This window comes from Harpia harpyja, chromosome 7 (assembly GCF_026419915.1).
Source record: "Harpia harpyja isolate bHarHar1 chromosome 7, bHarHar1 primary haplotype, whole genome shotgun sequence".
NCBI lineage: Eukaryota > Metazoa > Chordata > Aves > Accipitriformes > Accipitridae > Harpia > Harpia harpyja.
The window spans coordinates 25871179-25885934 of NC_068946.1; the positions used below are offsets into that span (position 1 = coordinate 25871179).

At 43.9% G+C, this 14756-nt stretch overlaps 1 protein-coding gene across 2 annotated transcripts in view; it reads right to left on the reverse strand.

The window, feature by feature from the left end:
* Nucleotides 1–281: 281 nt before the first annotated feature.
* Nucleotides 282–14756, reverse strand: part of SATB2 (SATB homeobox 2) — a 137880-nt gene continuing 123405 nt past the window's right edge. For both annotated transcript variants that reach the window (XM_052793306.1, XM_052793305.1), the window contains exon 11: nt 282–3415. In XM_052793306.1, coding sequence (XP_052649266.1) covers nt 2960–3415 — 456 coding nt within the window. In that variant the 3' untranslated portion in view covers nt 282–2959. The remainder of the gene's footprint in view (nt 3416–14756) is intronic.

The following is a 14756-nucleotide window of genomic DNA, read 5'->3' on the forward strand; positions in this document are numbered from 1 at the left end:
TGATGGCACCCACACTCTCCTCCTGATCCCGTTGGAGACTCTCTGCGTGTGCACGTGTGTACATAAAAAGCCAGTTACACAACAGATCAGTCCTGGGTGACAGAGATTTGTCAGCTGTGCTGACCCCAGGGGGCTTATGCAGGTTTTCAAACTCCACTAACACCGATCAACTCTTTTTTTCAATATGCAAATATGCCCTCTCCATTTTGCAGACCTTGTTCCACTTGAACTCAGCAAAGAAAAAGGCCCAGTAAATTACTTGACAAATTAAGTCATATTTATTGAATGCGTTTTATTTCAACAACCAAAAAATTCTAACAGCCTAACAATGCACATAAGTTAAAAATTAATTATCACTTAGTGATAACAAAGATAAAGTTGATTTACATGGAAAAAAGAACATTTACAATATGTTAATCCTTATTCACATTGTTGATACCGCAATAAAACACAATTTGTTTTTTTTATTTTTTATTTCACAAAAAAAGGCGGAAAATTGTGCTTTGTTAAGAGGCACTACAAGAAAAGTTTCTTTCTCCAAATAGATATTATATGATGGATATTGAATAAATAGACATATATGCATTGTAATTCGCAAAGTTCTGGCAAGACCACAGGCTAAAATGCCCACAGATTCACTTAGAACCACTGCAAAATTGGCAGTGAAATTAAAAATAAAAAGGCAAGACTCAGCATTGAAAAAATACCTAATAAAATTTTTGGTTGAAGTGTAAAAGATACCAAATGTTGATGCCATCATCAGATGAACAACCTTACGTAGCTTGGTAAAATTCAGTTTCCTTTCAAATGTATGGAGTGATTTCAGCTACAGGATAAGAAGACAGTTTTGAAAGAGTAGCTCTGAGAGAAACATAAAGCAGCAACCATTGAAATTCTGATTAAAGCTGCAGCATACTACAGAAATAAAGGATGAAGAGCAAAAGGGGCATTGAGTAAGCAACCCACCATCATTTTGCAAAGGTATATGAAATTTATGCAGAGATACTCTTACGTTTCAAACATTAGTTTTGAAAAAATCCCTTAAAAACTCCAGAGGTTACTGAGCAGCTAGAATTAGCTTGTATTGCAACGTCTTCTCCCTGTATATTGTCTGTTCTGAGTAAATATCTACACGTAGAGGTTTGTTTTTCGTTTTTAACTCCTACCTTTTATACCTTTCAAATATATAAATAGTATTAACAGTTATATTACATTGCCTGGTGTAGTAAACAGAAAGAAACTTTCAAAGTGATATTGCATGAGGTCTTTGTCAAGGTTACATGAAAAGCCCATGTGAAAAAAGGAAGAAAAAACCCAGCAGCCTTGTTGGTACGGTTATGATTGCGGTTTGAACAGGCGCCTGAAATCAATCCAGCTGCAAGAGTAGCAAAGGTGAGGTCTTGTCTCGGAAATCATTGCATGGAAGTGAAAAGTAAATGCTACTTGGTGTCTCTTTCGACACGATGCCTCAGAACGGGTGGACGCTATAGTAGATTGCAGCTTTAGTGCTCATGCCATGGAAGAGTCAGTCAGTATTAGCTCTGCTTTATGTAACGGAGCTGCTAGCTAGGTCGCTGTGAAACCCTTCGACAGGGACGCGGATGGGTGCGAAGGGCCTTGTGCGCCTGCGGCCCCCCACGGCAGGGAGGCCGGGAAGCGCCCGCGCCTCGGACGCCGTGCACTGGAGGTGGGCTGCAGCCCCCGGGACCCGCAGCTGAAAACACTTCATTTCACCAGCACAAAACGCGTGACACGGAGGAAGCCCAGCTAAAACAGAAACACGGGGGAGGCTGGCGAGAAGGGCGAATGGGAAGTCAGCAACGCAAATCCTCAGTCTGCCAGCAATTTACCTGGACAGAATTGTTGGGATTGTGGCATTTTGTGTCCCAATGTAACTTTACACTTGTGTGCGTGTGTGCGTGTGCGCGCGTGTGTTTCACCTCAGTATAAACAAAAAGCAACAAGAAGGAAGCTTATAAATGTTAAGATCTGAAACAGAGAACAGGTAAATAAAATCCACAGTAAAATGTGGTTCATAGTATGAATTCCATACATCAAATCTCAACACATTATCTTCTCTTTCTATAAAGACCTCGTTAATGGACAAGTCTTCTACGCACTGAATTTCAGTTTTAGTCATTCTGAATCCCATGAAAATTCATCTGTTCACTATGGAAAGGACTGTCTGGAGAGTGGAACATGCTGTATCCTTTTAAGTGTGCATTGTGTTTAAAGTACTTTACTAGTTTTCTTTTTAAGGTGCCCTGATTTGTTTTTCCATTTTCTCTCTTTTTTTCCTCTTTTCTTTTTTTGGCAGTGTTGATTTACGTCTTTAAATACATACCTCAAAAATTACCCATCAAGTTGCCAGACAGGAAGCCATATAATAATGAAAAAAAAAAAAAAATCAGGGATAAACATAGAAAATAAATAGGAATTCAAAAATAGTCACCACACCCTGAGAGCAGACGGCAGTTTATCAAAAAGCCAAAGCAACTCATTGTGAAGTGGTTTTAATACATAAACAAGTCTCATCTTTAAAGAACTCATTTCACAGTCTATACTTTCAGTTTGTAAAGTTCCGTCCCATGCAATTTTAATATATATATATTTTATGTAAATATATATATACACACACAAAGTTGTAAATTTTCCTTCATTGATTTCATAGGACTTTTTCTTCCCATTTACTTGCTAGATGTCCCTTTCATAAGTGCAAGATTAATGAAGGCATAATCCTATGTGATTACAATGATTACTTCAGTCAAACGTAGGAAGTGTAACACTCAAGTGTCTGTGTCAAGGCGATGTCTGATCGGGCAATGCTGAATTCATTCGGTTTGCACATGGATCATGCGCAATGGAAAAAAACAAACAAAAAATAAAAGGAGAAAAAAATTAAAAATAAAAACAGAAAATCCTTGGATCAATGTATTGCTTTCCGCACTCCTATCTCACATTATCTCTGGTCGATGTCCGCTGGAGCCGCCTTGCTTTTGTCGGGGTTCTCCTCCTCAGGCTCCACTTTGTACATTTCCTCAGAGCCCTCCTCGCTGTCGTTCTCCTCCGACTCCGTCAGCAGCTCCTCATCCTTGTACTCTGCTACGTCAACCACCGTTCCCAAATGCTCTTTTAGCTTCCCGTGGTGCTTTACGTGGTAACGCTGGTTCTGGAAGAATTTGATGATGGTGTGTTTGGGGAGGTCCAGCTGAGCAGAGAGGGTGTGGATGGCTTCCTGATCAGGGTAGAGACCCACATCGTGGATAAAGCTTTGAAGGATACCTAGAGCTTCCAAGGAGATCTTGGTACGGGATCTTGGCTTTTTGGCACAACTGTCCTCAGCGGGTGGAGGAGGAGCCTCTTCTCTAGGTGGGGAATTCTCCTTCGCAGGCTGGGACTGCTGTCTGTGCAGCACCTACAAGATCAAACAGACAGAGACTTCATGTACGTGCTGACGGTGCCTGAGATAAGGGCACTTGTACAGGTCTTCACACAGGGTCTACTTTGTTTTGGTGAAGAAAAGTACTAATCGATATTCATTTTCCACTACCTTTCTCACCTGTAAGACAGCTCTACCAGTAACTACAGACTGAAAGGAGAAAGTGATATTAAAATAAACATAAAACCACAAAATAAGTAAGAAATACAAAATGCAAGTAAAAAAAAGAAATATAAAATAGCCAAAATAAAAATGAAGTCAAAAGGTATTACAGTCTCGTGGCCATGATGACTGGCCAGCTGTCCCATCTCAGACAAGTCATTCTCCTGCTCTGCTCCTCTTCTCCCCCCTCGTTTCCTCTCATCTTTTTAGGCTAGAGACTCTCACCGTTTCTACAAGATGCCAAGTACCGCAAAGGCCTAGTCACACGTGGGATTGTCAGGTGCTACTTTATCATGAATAATGATTTGGCATTAAAATCCATCACAGCTGCTTTATGGAAGAAAAAAATGAATAATAAAAGTGCAGAGATTTGTTAAGATTTCCCTTCTATGAAGAGTGACATCGTAGTCAGCTCAGTTGCTTCACAAGAGCTGGCTTTCATGTGTCTCTTGAACAGATTTCTCTGTATTACATCTCTATTAATTTCACTAGTTGAGGAGTTCTGAGTTCAAATAATTATAGCCCTCCATTCTGAGAAACCCTCTGGGCAAACACGCTTTTCAGTCTTGTAACAGATTTTCACCAGCAGTATCTCCTTTTCGGCAAGTTCAAAGAAAGCATATGTAGCTCTTAGTCTTCCTAACAGCCACTTAAAATGACTAAGAAAGGGCCTTGTGCAGCCCTTATTCCAGGGGAAAAAATACCCGCTCAGAATTGTTAGAAATACAGAGGAGCTCCATATGCTTTCTTTAAAACCAAATCTATACAAGAGAGATTACCGGCAAAAATCCCCTACAGGATTGCAGGCTGTATTTGCCCAGAGGTTTCTTCAGATGCAGGGATATAATTATTAGAACTCAATGCTACAGAGCTAACAAAATCAATATGGATAAATATTTCCTTCCACAAGTAAAAGGGAATTCTGGCTCTTCACCCAGGAAGAAAACATCTTTGATGCAAACTGTAACATCCAGAAAATCAACACTACATTAAAGCTCTCTAAAGGGAAAAAAATAAGGATAAATAGTGGAAACGTGCTGAGAACTTGCACTGAATTTTACACATGTACTGAGCCCCCAGTAAAATGCTACACTAGTCAAGTTATTACTGCAAGAGGGAAGTCCGCTGTGGAATATCAGTCTGTTATGCAAATAAATAAAAAGGCCACGTGCCAAAGAGCCCTTTATTCATTTCTTTCATCAAACATTGCTGTTGTAGTAATTTGTAACATCAGCGACCTCCGGTCACAGTTTTTGAAAAGCACATCGAAGTCCCCAGTCACTGCCCACTGCACACGTGTGGCCGAGAGCCGAACCTGGAGGAGATGCTGTGAAAACAACCCAACCTGCAGCCTGGCCAAGGGATTGCCTTTCCTCTGCCGCACCCGACGGCACTCGCCGGCACTCGGCCGGCCGAGAGGGGCTACACCTCCAGCTGCTGCTCAGCACCGGTCGCAGAGGCAGGACCCAGCGCCACGTCCCCAGCACCTCGACGAGCAGCGGGTGCGCATGCGAGGGCATGCACGTGCAGACACACGACTGCACGTCCCGCCGACTGCTGCACCGGTCACTGCTGCCGCCGCCACGGAGCGATGCTCATGACAGTGACGGAAAGTGCCCGAACAAGGAGGCAGCTTCAGGGCAGCTCCACGCTGTCAGCTAAAAGCAGGTGTCGCCACCGGTGACAGGCAGGGCTTGCCACGCTCCTGGCAGAGCCGCTGGTGGGCAGAAGCGCTGCAAATGATTCTTGGTGCCAACAGATTCATTTTCCTCTCAAGCACGTAAATACTCAGCGCGTCATAGACGTGGAGCTAACCAAGGAGCTGGGGCACAGGAGAAACTCAAATGGAGATGACAGATATTCTGGTTTATGTTTTATTACATCTCTTGTAATAAAGGAGCATAATGTTCCAATGAACTGAATCGCTCAGCTGCTCTTTGAGGATTTCTTTTTTGTCCATGGATTGTTTTCAAAGAGAAGGACTGACGTTTCCAAACAGAGGGGTTACAGTCGAGGGCTGGATCCGTACCTACATCGGCAGGGAGCACTGAAAGCGGCAGAGCCGGGATCGCCGACACTAGCCAAGGACCCAGCCCCATAAATTCGTCACACAGCCCCTACCTACATTATCTCCCCTCTTGTGCTCCCTGGTCCTGTCCCCTGACACTGTAAGGCCCAGAGCAGCCAAATAAAAAAGGGATTTAACACCACAAATAAACTGCTAGGGAATTTACAGACAGCGTCATATGAAAAGCCTCAAGTAGCATTGCTAATCAGAAGCTGAATTCAAGTAGCAGCTAACAGATAGAAACACATCCAGAAAGAGTGTGAATTACTCAGTTCATTCTTGTTGGAGTTGGAAGTGGGCTTTTTTTCCCTTTTCAGTTGACAAATAGCATGAGAAACGATCCAGCCTGAGAAATGTTACGAGACTTCCAATCAAATATAATGATGAAAAAAATCCAACAATACAGGATCAGCAGCAGTAAAATGTTTAATTTGAAGGAGATGAAGAGATGCCTACAGCATCTATAAAGCAATCAACCAAAGAGAGGGCTGAAAGCGGGAGGGAAAGAATAATTTTACTTAACCCTTCCTTTTCTGGAGTGACCTCTCCATCCTCTCCAGAAGAGAAAACACATAGCCCAGGGGTTATCAGTGTAAAATATTAGAAAAACGTTGTATTTTATTTCACTTGCCATTTTCTTAAGTAATACAAAACACTAAAGCTACTCTTACAACAGATAAATCTCATTATTTCACTAACTTCGGGGACTTGCTCTGGATTTCCAGCAGCATTAACAAAGGATTTCAGCGATGCAACATTTTTCAGCGACACAACATTACCCATATACAGAGAGATTGATAAATGCACAGAATTTCCTTCAGGTTTAAGCTGTCATCATTTTTGTATTTCCTTCTGATAATACGGCCTATTTAATACAAAAGAGCATGCTTTTCTATGGGAAACAGATCAACTGTTGAGGCACATGATACAATATGAGATCTAAATTACCTTTTTGTTAAGTATTTGCTTTGAACTACATTTGTAAAACACGCTGGTCGATTTGGGCAATTTGCTTACTTCATGTCCGGCTCTGCATGCTGCAGCCTCAGAGAGGAAACTAACCATTTTTGGCAGTTCCAGATTTTCAGATTTTGGGTCATTATTATGCTCTTAAATCTGCGGGTAAAATTTCCACCGGCTTCACACACTGTTGTGCACACCCTGCCGTAACACTGCAGTTTTTGGGTCAGTGCTGCTCTGCTTCTGTACTGTAAAGAAGGAAACCCCAGTGATCTTCCGTGATTAAGTACAGGCTGCAGTGCATTTTCCAGTGCAGATAAACCCCCCAAATGATGGTCTGATCTACCACAAAACACCAGACGTATGGTGGGCTTCAGAGAGAAGGGATAAAAATGATGGCCACGCTCAGCTTTCCTTTTCCCAAGAAAGCTGGCGCTGGGCTCGGAAGGGTGCCCCTCCCGGCGTAGGTGCACCGTGCCCCCCATTCCCACTCCCCTCTCCTTCCTCCGTGCCCTTCCCCACCGCTCCCCGGCCACAGGCGGGGCAGCCTCCTCCTCCTCCTCCACAGCCACCACCATCTGCAGCTGACTTCCCCTCCCTCTTTCCCTCCCTCCCTCCTCACTGACTGCCCATCTACTTTCAAATCAAACGTGAAGATATAGATTTCCTTCCATGCCCACAGGACTTATTTTTTCCATCCCTTCAAGAGATTTCATTTTTAAACTCTACAGGCATGGTTGCCTTCTCAGTGTTTCAGAACAGAGCAGCTCTGGAAGATGCTGCTTTATGAAGGTTCATCCAGGTAGACTTTAACCTCACAAACTCACTTTTCCAAACAAATTAACCAGCCCTGGTAGAAAACTTGCAAGAAAACAAGTATGATGGAAGTTGACTTTTAAAGATAAAGTGACTGGTCTTGAATCGCACTGTACTACAATATGATTTGAAGGCCACAATGAAAACCAGCTGGAAGCCATGTGTAAAATATAATAGTACATGCCTACAGGGAAGGAAGTGAGATATTGAATGATTAAGTTTAGGAGAGTATATAATGTAGTGTATCATTACGGAGTGATCAGGATTACTTGTAATAAGCTAAGGGTTTGTGGTCTTTCTAAAATCTAAAGCCAAGAATTATTGGGGGGGAGGGATCACTGCACTGTTTTACACGTATCTGCTCCCCACATCTCGGGACGCTCCTGCAGGAGAAACCTGACTTTGGCAGACCGGGACAGATGCGTTCCCACCGAAAACAGAGGTGAGTGAACCTAAACTGAATGATGAACGTCAGGTAATTGCAGTCTGTGTCTGCACTGTATTTAATTTTGGATGGATTCACTACCCCACTGATGTTCGTTTCCATTTCCACCCACTTTCTAGCTAGAACTAGACACATGAAAATGGTGAGTCGCTAAGGGGAGCCAAGCAGGATGCTTGAGCGGGATACACACATGCACTCGGGCACCAACTGCAGTGAGGCACTGGCTGACCACGCTCGCTCCATGAAATGCCACCTTTCGTTGCCTGAAGAGCTGTTGGAGCAGATTAGAAACAGGAACTGCCTTTCTACATGAAAACCCTAAGCTCTTTTGTTTCGTCATGTGGTTCTGCTCTTCCTTTTGCAGACAGCATTAGTCATGTGCGCTCCCTTCCAACAGGTTTTGCTGAGATGATGAGGTGCCCCTCACCACAAGAAACACCAAAAATGTTACATTCTTGGAAGACAAGACTGTGCATTTGCAACAGAGACCCTGCCCTTGTCGAGCAGACACCGCCTTCCTCTGTGCACGGACAGAGCGAGCACAGACAGGTACCTCAAGAGGCGTGTGCTGGCCAGTACCAATTCTCATAACCCAAACCCACAAGGAGCAAAGTTGAATGGACTGGCCTTTTCGTCGCCGGGGGAGGTTAAGATTGGATATTAGGAAAAATTTCTTCACTGAAAGGGTCGTCAAGCATTGAAACAGGCTGCCCAGGGAAGTGGTGGAGTCACCATCCCTGGAGGTATTTAAAAGATGTATTAGATGTGGTACTTAGTGGTTTAGTGGTGGACTTGGCAGTGTTAGGTTTATGGTTGGTCTTTTCCAACCTAAATGATTCTATGATTCTATTCTCCACAGTGGGAAGGGGTCTCACCTTTTAGCTTTCCTTCACATTTACATTGCTCTCATAGCCAGCCATAACACTGCATCGCACCAAGGACTTTTATGCCAAAGAGAGCAAGTTTTTAGCCTGCTTAAGGAGCCCAAAAGAAAAGCCAGAGAGAATGCACACACATTACAAAATGTAGGTTCAGTACCTGTGTTTGGTACATCTAACACCAGTCATCTATTACATCCCTTACAAGCACTGAAGGCTGGTCAGCAGGATTTGCCACCAGTTTGACTCAATGCAAAAATGGATTCACTAGATACTTCACGTAAGCAAGCCTGTTGGAAAAGCTCCTTCTCAATGACTAGCTGAAGTCAAAGGGAGGGTGGAAGACAAGCCTAAACAAGGTGTTCAGCTGCATTTTACTGAGACCTGTAGCTGGAATTTGCAACACTTCGTGGCTGCAAGCCGAGAGCTCCCAGGCAGTGCCTAGTTATCCTGTTAAGAGTTTACTTGAGAGACAACCTCCATCACCTTGCAAAGAAGTCTTATACCTAGAAGGAGGCACTGTCCCTCTTAGCAGATCTTACAGGAATAATCTGCGACAGATTATCTATGCAAACAAACAGCCTTATACTCCCTACCCCCATTCTCTCTTTCTTCATATACAGAAACGTGCAAGAAGAGAACAGAGCAAGCTGCTGCCATAAACAGGCTTGCACCCTGACAGCCTCCCAGTCCAGGGCTCGCAGGGCTAAGAGCATTAATTAGACACAATCACTGTGCCAAGACACTTTACAGGTTTCCTAGGAATGTCTGTACAAGAAACTGTAGCAGAAGTTACAATTTGCACCTGTGTTCCTTTTTTTCCTCTTAAAAATGTGGTTGTTAGACTACTCTTTTTTTTTTTCCCTTGCAAAAATACATTCATTTGGGTAAACACTGCAGCACTAGTTGCTGCTCCAAATGAAGTATTTTCTTTGGGTTCATTCTCACAGTGGTGATTTCACACCTTGACACCATAAAGCTGTGTTAAAGACTGTGGTTTAGTTTCCTTGCTTTTCTTGGATTATACAGTATCCTAAGGTCAAAACTCAGGAAAATCCAAAACTGTTATTAAAAAAGAAAAAGTATCTATGAAGTGATGACAAATTGCAGACTACAGGTGTTAGATTACATTTTGACTCCAGGCAGGTTTAATATACTTTAGTTTCCTTTTACAATTGCCCTTAGCAGGTACCGTTATCGGTAAGGGATTTAAAAAAAATATATGGTACTCAATAAAAGAAGACCGTGTCAAAAGAAATCAATATGAGCGTGCAAAATGGTAGGAAGTCTGACATGGATAAATATGTTCACTTTCATCTAACTTCAGCCTGAGCTTCTTTTAATTTTGTAGCTCAAATGCTAGCCACACATCCTGTGTGTTTTCCAATGCAGCTTAGTAATTGCTTCACATGAGTAAATACCATTATTAGAGATAATTACAATACATGTTTGTGATATGATGTACCCCGTCTCATGCATGCCGGATCACACCAGCCAACCAGAGCTGGTGGCTACAACAACTTGTAACCCAGCGGCCCTGGGTCCTATTCAGCTGCAAAGACAAAGCAGTCACGCAGTAAAAAAATCCCCCAAATATTCCGGCCTTTCCTATCACCCTTCATCTGCTACTGACCACCACCGTAGCCAGAATATTGGATCACACAAACCCTGTGTCCTGAATCTCTCAGGTCTGAGGTACGAGTCACTCTCTGAGCCACGCAAAAGGGGAGTCAGAGAGAACTGTGAGGAGAGAAATGAGTTCCACAGGGAACCCAAAGTCAAAGGCAAGTTTGGTTTCCAGGCTGGAATGTGAGCTGGTTGAAGTGATTCATTTCAACATCTTTGGAGCACACTTGCCACATGCTTCCCTTTGCTCTAAGGCGGTCGCCTTGCTTAAGGGCAGGAAATAGGCAGTGATCTGAAAACATGGCAAGACACTGAACAAACACCCCGTCTCTGAAATAGTGGCCCCATCCTGCAATTCTTCTCCAGGACCAAACTGTCAAAAATGGTCAAAAAGGTGACAAAAAAGACAACAGGAAGAAAAACAAATAGCAAAAAATTACAGAACTTTCAGTCGTGCATTGCTTTTGCCATCCCATGCAAAGTGATAAGCAGAAGCATTAGCAAAACGCAATTAATCTTGACTTGAAGGCGGGGGAAGGTGTCTCGTCTCCATTCCTCCCCCCGCCCCTCCCGGCACACACTGCTCCCATTAATGCTAACAGGAGCTTAGCATGCATCAAAGAGCAAATACACCACAAAAACATTTTTAAGAGCTATCATCACTGGAGATAAAATATAAATTACAGCCTGATTACACTGTGCTGCCAAGAGGCTACGTGTGCAGCGTAGTTTGCAGTGACAACTGGAGATGGCCAGATAACTTTTGGACAGGTCTAAGGTTACTGTAAAACATCTGTGCGGAGGAATCATTCCTTGTCTTTGCTTTCCTTTCAAGAAGCCGTGGCACTGCTGTCTGCAGTTGTTTGAAGAATGTTTACAAATCAGCTTGACAAAGAGAAAAAAAATTTCTGCCATCACTTGACCACAATCATGATCTTATTCTTCAGTAATGCGTGGTTTATTTCCCTTTCCTGATCTCTGTTAATAGACAGCACGTGCCTACACAATAGCCACTATTTTGTCTGTATAATGTTAAAAAAATAAATCACAAAACTCTGACAATGCAGAGCAGTGTCCCGGTGTTTCCTGGGGTAACTGCTCTCCCTTGAATGCTAACTCAACTCTTCCCACAAAAGCACAGGCACAACTTTCATTGCTGTGCAAGTGCCTGAGAACTGGCTGATTTTATGGGGCAGCATAAATGAGCTCATGCTGATGAACGTTAGTGGATTAGCTCTGAACTTCCCATCTTTGGCTGGTTTGAGCCAGATTCTTAGGTTTACTGCATCGTAACTGTGGCCAGCAGTGGATATCCCTTTCTCAAATACCTAGCTGCAGCCTGCGAGGGTTGTCAACAACTACTCTTCAGCCCGCAGGTGGAGCCGGCACGTACCTACTGTATAAATACGCAAGAGGCCAGATTCATTCCGGCTTCTGCTGGCACAAACCAGGGTGCTGGTGACAGAGAGGCCAATGCAGCCAGGAAGCGTTGCACAACGCCGCTGCAGACTCTCTCCTGAAGGCATCGGTGATGGATGGCTCCATTGTCTGGGGATGGGGCATGGCCAGCACAGCTGGCATGGGGGCTGGCTTGCTGCATCCCCCGGCAGGCAGGCAGGACTCTGCTGGCCTCGAAGAAGCCATGCAAGCCTCTCCTGCCTGTTACCTGTGGTAGTGTGCTGGTTTTGGCTGGGGTAGAGTTAATTTTCTTCATAGTAGCTAGTCTGGGGCTGTGTTTTGGATTTGTGCTGAAAACAGTGTTGATAACACAGGGATGTTTTAGTTACTGCTGAGCAGTGCTCACACAGAGTCAAGGCCTTTTCTGCTTCTCACCCCACCCCACCAGCGAGTAGGCCGGGGGGACACGAGAAGTTGGGAGGGGACATGGCTGGGACAGCTGACCCCAGCTGACCAGAGGGATATCCCAGACCATACGGCATCATGCTCAGCGTATAAAGCTGGGAGAAGAGGAAGGAAGGGGGGGACGTTTGGAGTGATGGCATTTGTCTTCCCAAGTAACCATTAACATGTGATGAAGCCCTGCTTTCCTGGAGATGGCTGAACACCTGCCTGCCCATGGGAAGTGGTGAATGAACTCCTTGTTTTGCTTCGCTTGCGTGCGCAGCTTTTGCTTTACCTATTAAACTGTCTTTATCCCAACCCATGAGTTGTCTCACTTTTACTCTTCTGATTCTCTCCCCCGTCCCACCGGGGGGAAGTGAGCGAGCGGCTGTGTGGGGCTTAGTTGCCGGCTGGGGTTAAACCACGACAGGTAGCAAGGCAGCCCTCCCCACAAGGGAAAAAGAAACAGCCCTGTAAAGGCTCACCCTGCCCTTCTGCATGGTGATGCTAACTGGAGTCCCACTCAAGTGGGACTTTCAGCATCTGTGCACACATTGAGGGCCACAAAACCTTCCAGTTAACACTTACCTTCTTCAAAACGAGACCATGAGCTTTGTGGGCCTCCGACTGGCCTCTTCGTGCTTTCTCCTGCAGCCCTAGCAAGGCTCTCCAGGGTGCTATGGCGTGCAGAGCCCTGCTTGGCAGTTTCCAAATAGAGCCTGAGCTTGGTTGTGGCTGGAGGGAGGGTCTGTCAAAGATTTCGGATCAGTTCTGAGTTTCCCCATCCCAACCCTGCTAATCCTAATGAGGAGCTGGCAGAATGCCACAGGAACCAAGGAAGCAACAAAAGGCTTTTTGGTTTGCTTTTCTGCAGACAAAATACTTCTGGTATCCTCTACACTTTCTTGTTTAGTTAACGCTACACATGTTCTCCTTTTCTTTCAAAAATCAGAAGAGTATTTGTGGGGAGTGTGAGCAAGATCTTCCCTGACAAGCCCCAACCTAGAGCCATGCTTAAGGTCAAGCTCTAAACCCCTAACTATGGTGGCACGAATGGCGCCACTATAATCATGTTGTTTTCCAGTTACTCAGATCAGGAGTAGGCATTGCATTATTTCAGGAAGGGTACGTTTGGATTAGACACTGGCTTCTGCTGGGGGGTGGGGGGGTAATTATTTGTCCCATCGAACTGTTTTAGGTCCTTACAGATGGCTATTTGGGGTTCCAGGAATACCCAACTGTACTGCTGATTTTTACAATGGGGGCAGTTAGAAGTCAGGAGAACCTGACTGTTATGGTTAGTGAAAATAGTAGATTTGTGCTGATAAAACACTACTCAGCATGTTTTTTGCTTTCTAGACGTAACCACCAATGCACTTAATAACAGGACTGGAGCAAACTATACTGTGTGAATCAAACACATAAAAGTATAAATATTCCTTTTTTATACAGCAAGTCTTAAAAAGTGCATTATAATCAACTACCATGGTAAAATCAAAATATCCAGCATTACCACACACGCAACTGGCATAATGAGCTTTATTATACCCTTAGCTTGAAACTGGGTAAATAAAAATCAAATGACCAAAGTACAGTCTCCCGCACAGATTAGGGCACTGAGGACAGGAGGCCTCAGACAATTAGATCTAAAATCCTTTGTCTTCCCGATTATACTCTGGAAAAGGTGGGCACATCCGGAAGACTGAGACAGCTATGCTGGTGTTACTGCTCTCTGTGTCTCACTACTCTGACCTGTACCTGTTTTACACATTCTGGATGCTGGAAGAAAAAGGCTTTACAGAAAGTAAACAGCACCTCCAGTTTATATTGACAGTACTAGAAAATATGCAGCTGGGGGAAAAAAAGGTATTTTGTTCATTTTTAAAAAAATGGTTTAATATATGATCGGCGAGGCAGTATTAGGACAAGGCAGAGGATGACACCGTTACGGCCCTGGGATCCATCCCTGGCTTTGCTGCTGTGGGGAGCTCTGTGGACCGCTTAGCCTGTGGCTGGCTACACACGCATTATCGCAGGGGTAAGCTCACACTTAACACAAGCCTGCAGCTGCTGTAGATCTGTGTGCAAGGAGCCCCAGGCTTTTGCTAGAAATGCAAAACACCGTTCTTTGCTTCATTAAGATTAGAATTGTGTGGCATTTTTCAGTCAAAAATCTTTCCTTCAGTCAAAAATGTTGACGGAGTGACATCAAAGTATTGCCTAAATAAAGTCTACTTTGCCAAGCTGTTTGCCTGGGGCAGCGGCAGGGGGGCGTGGATATTCTGAAAAAGTTCAAGCAGTTGTTTAGGCATTTTTCATGAAACAGCATATTCTGGTTGCTTTTATTCAGAACAACTTTTGCTCTTCTAATTCTTCCTATTTTCCTTTAAAGCATTATGTTGCTCTAAACTGCCGCAAACTTTTTTTTTTCCAATTTTAACTGAAAATAATAATTTAAAAAGCACCACTATAGTTTTTTTCTTTCAGTATTTCAGAAATGTCAGCAACCCCTTAAACTCA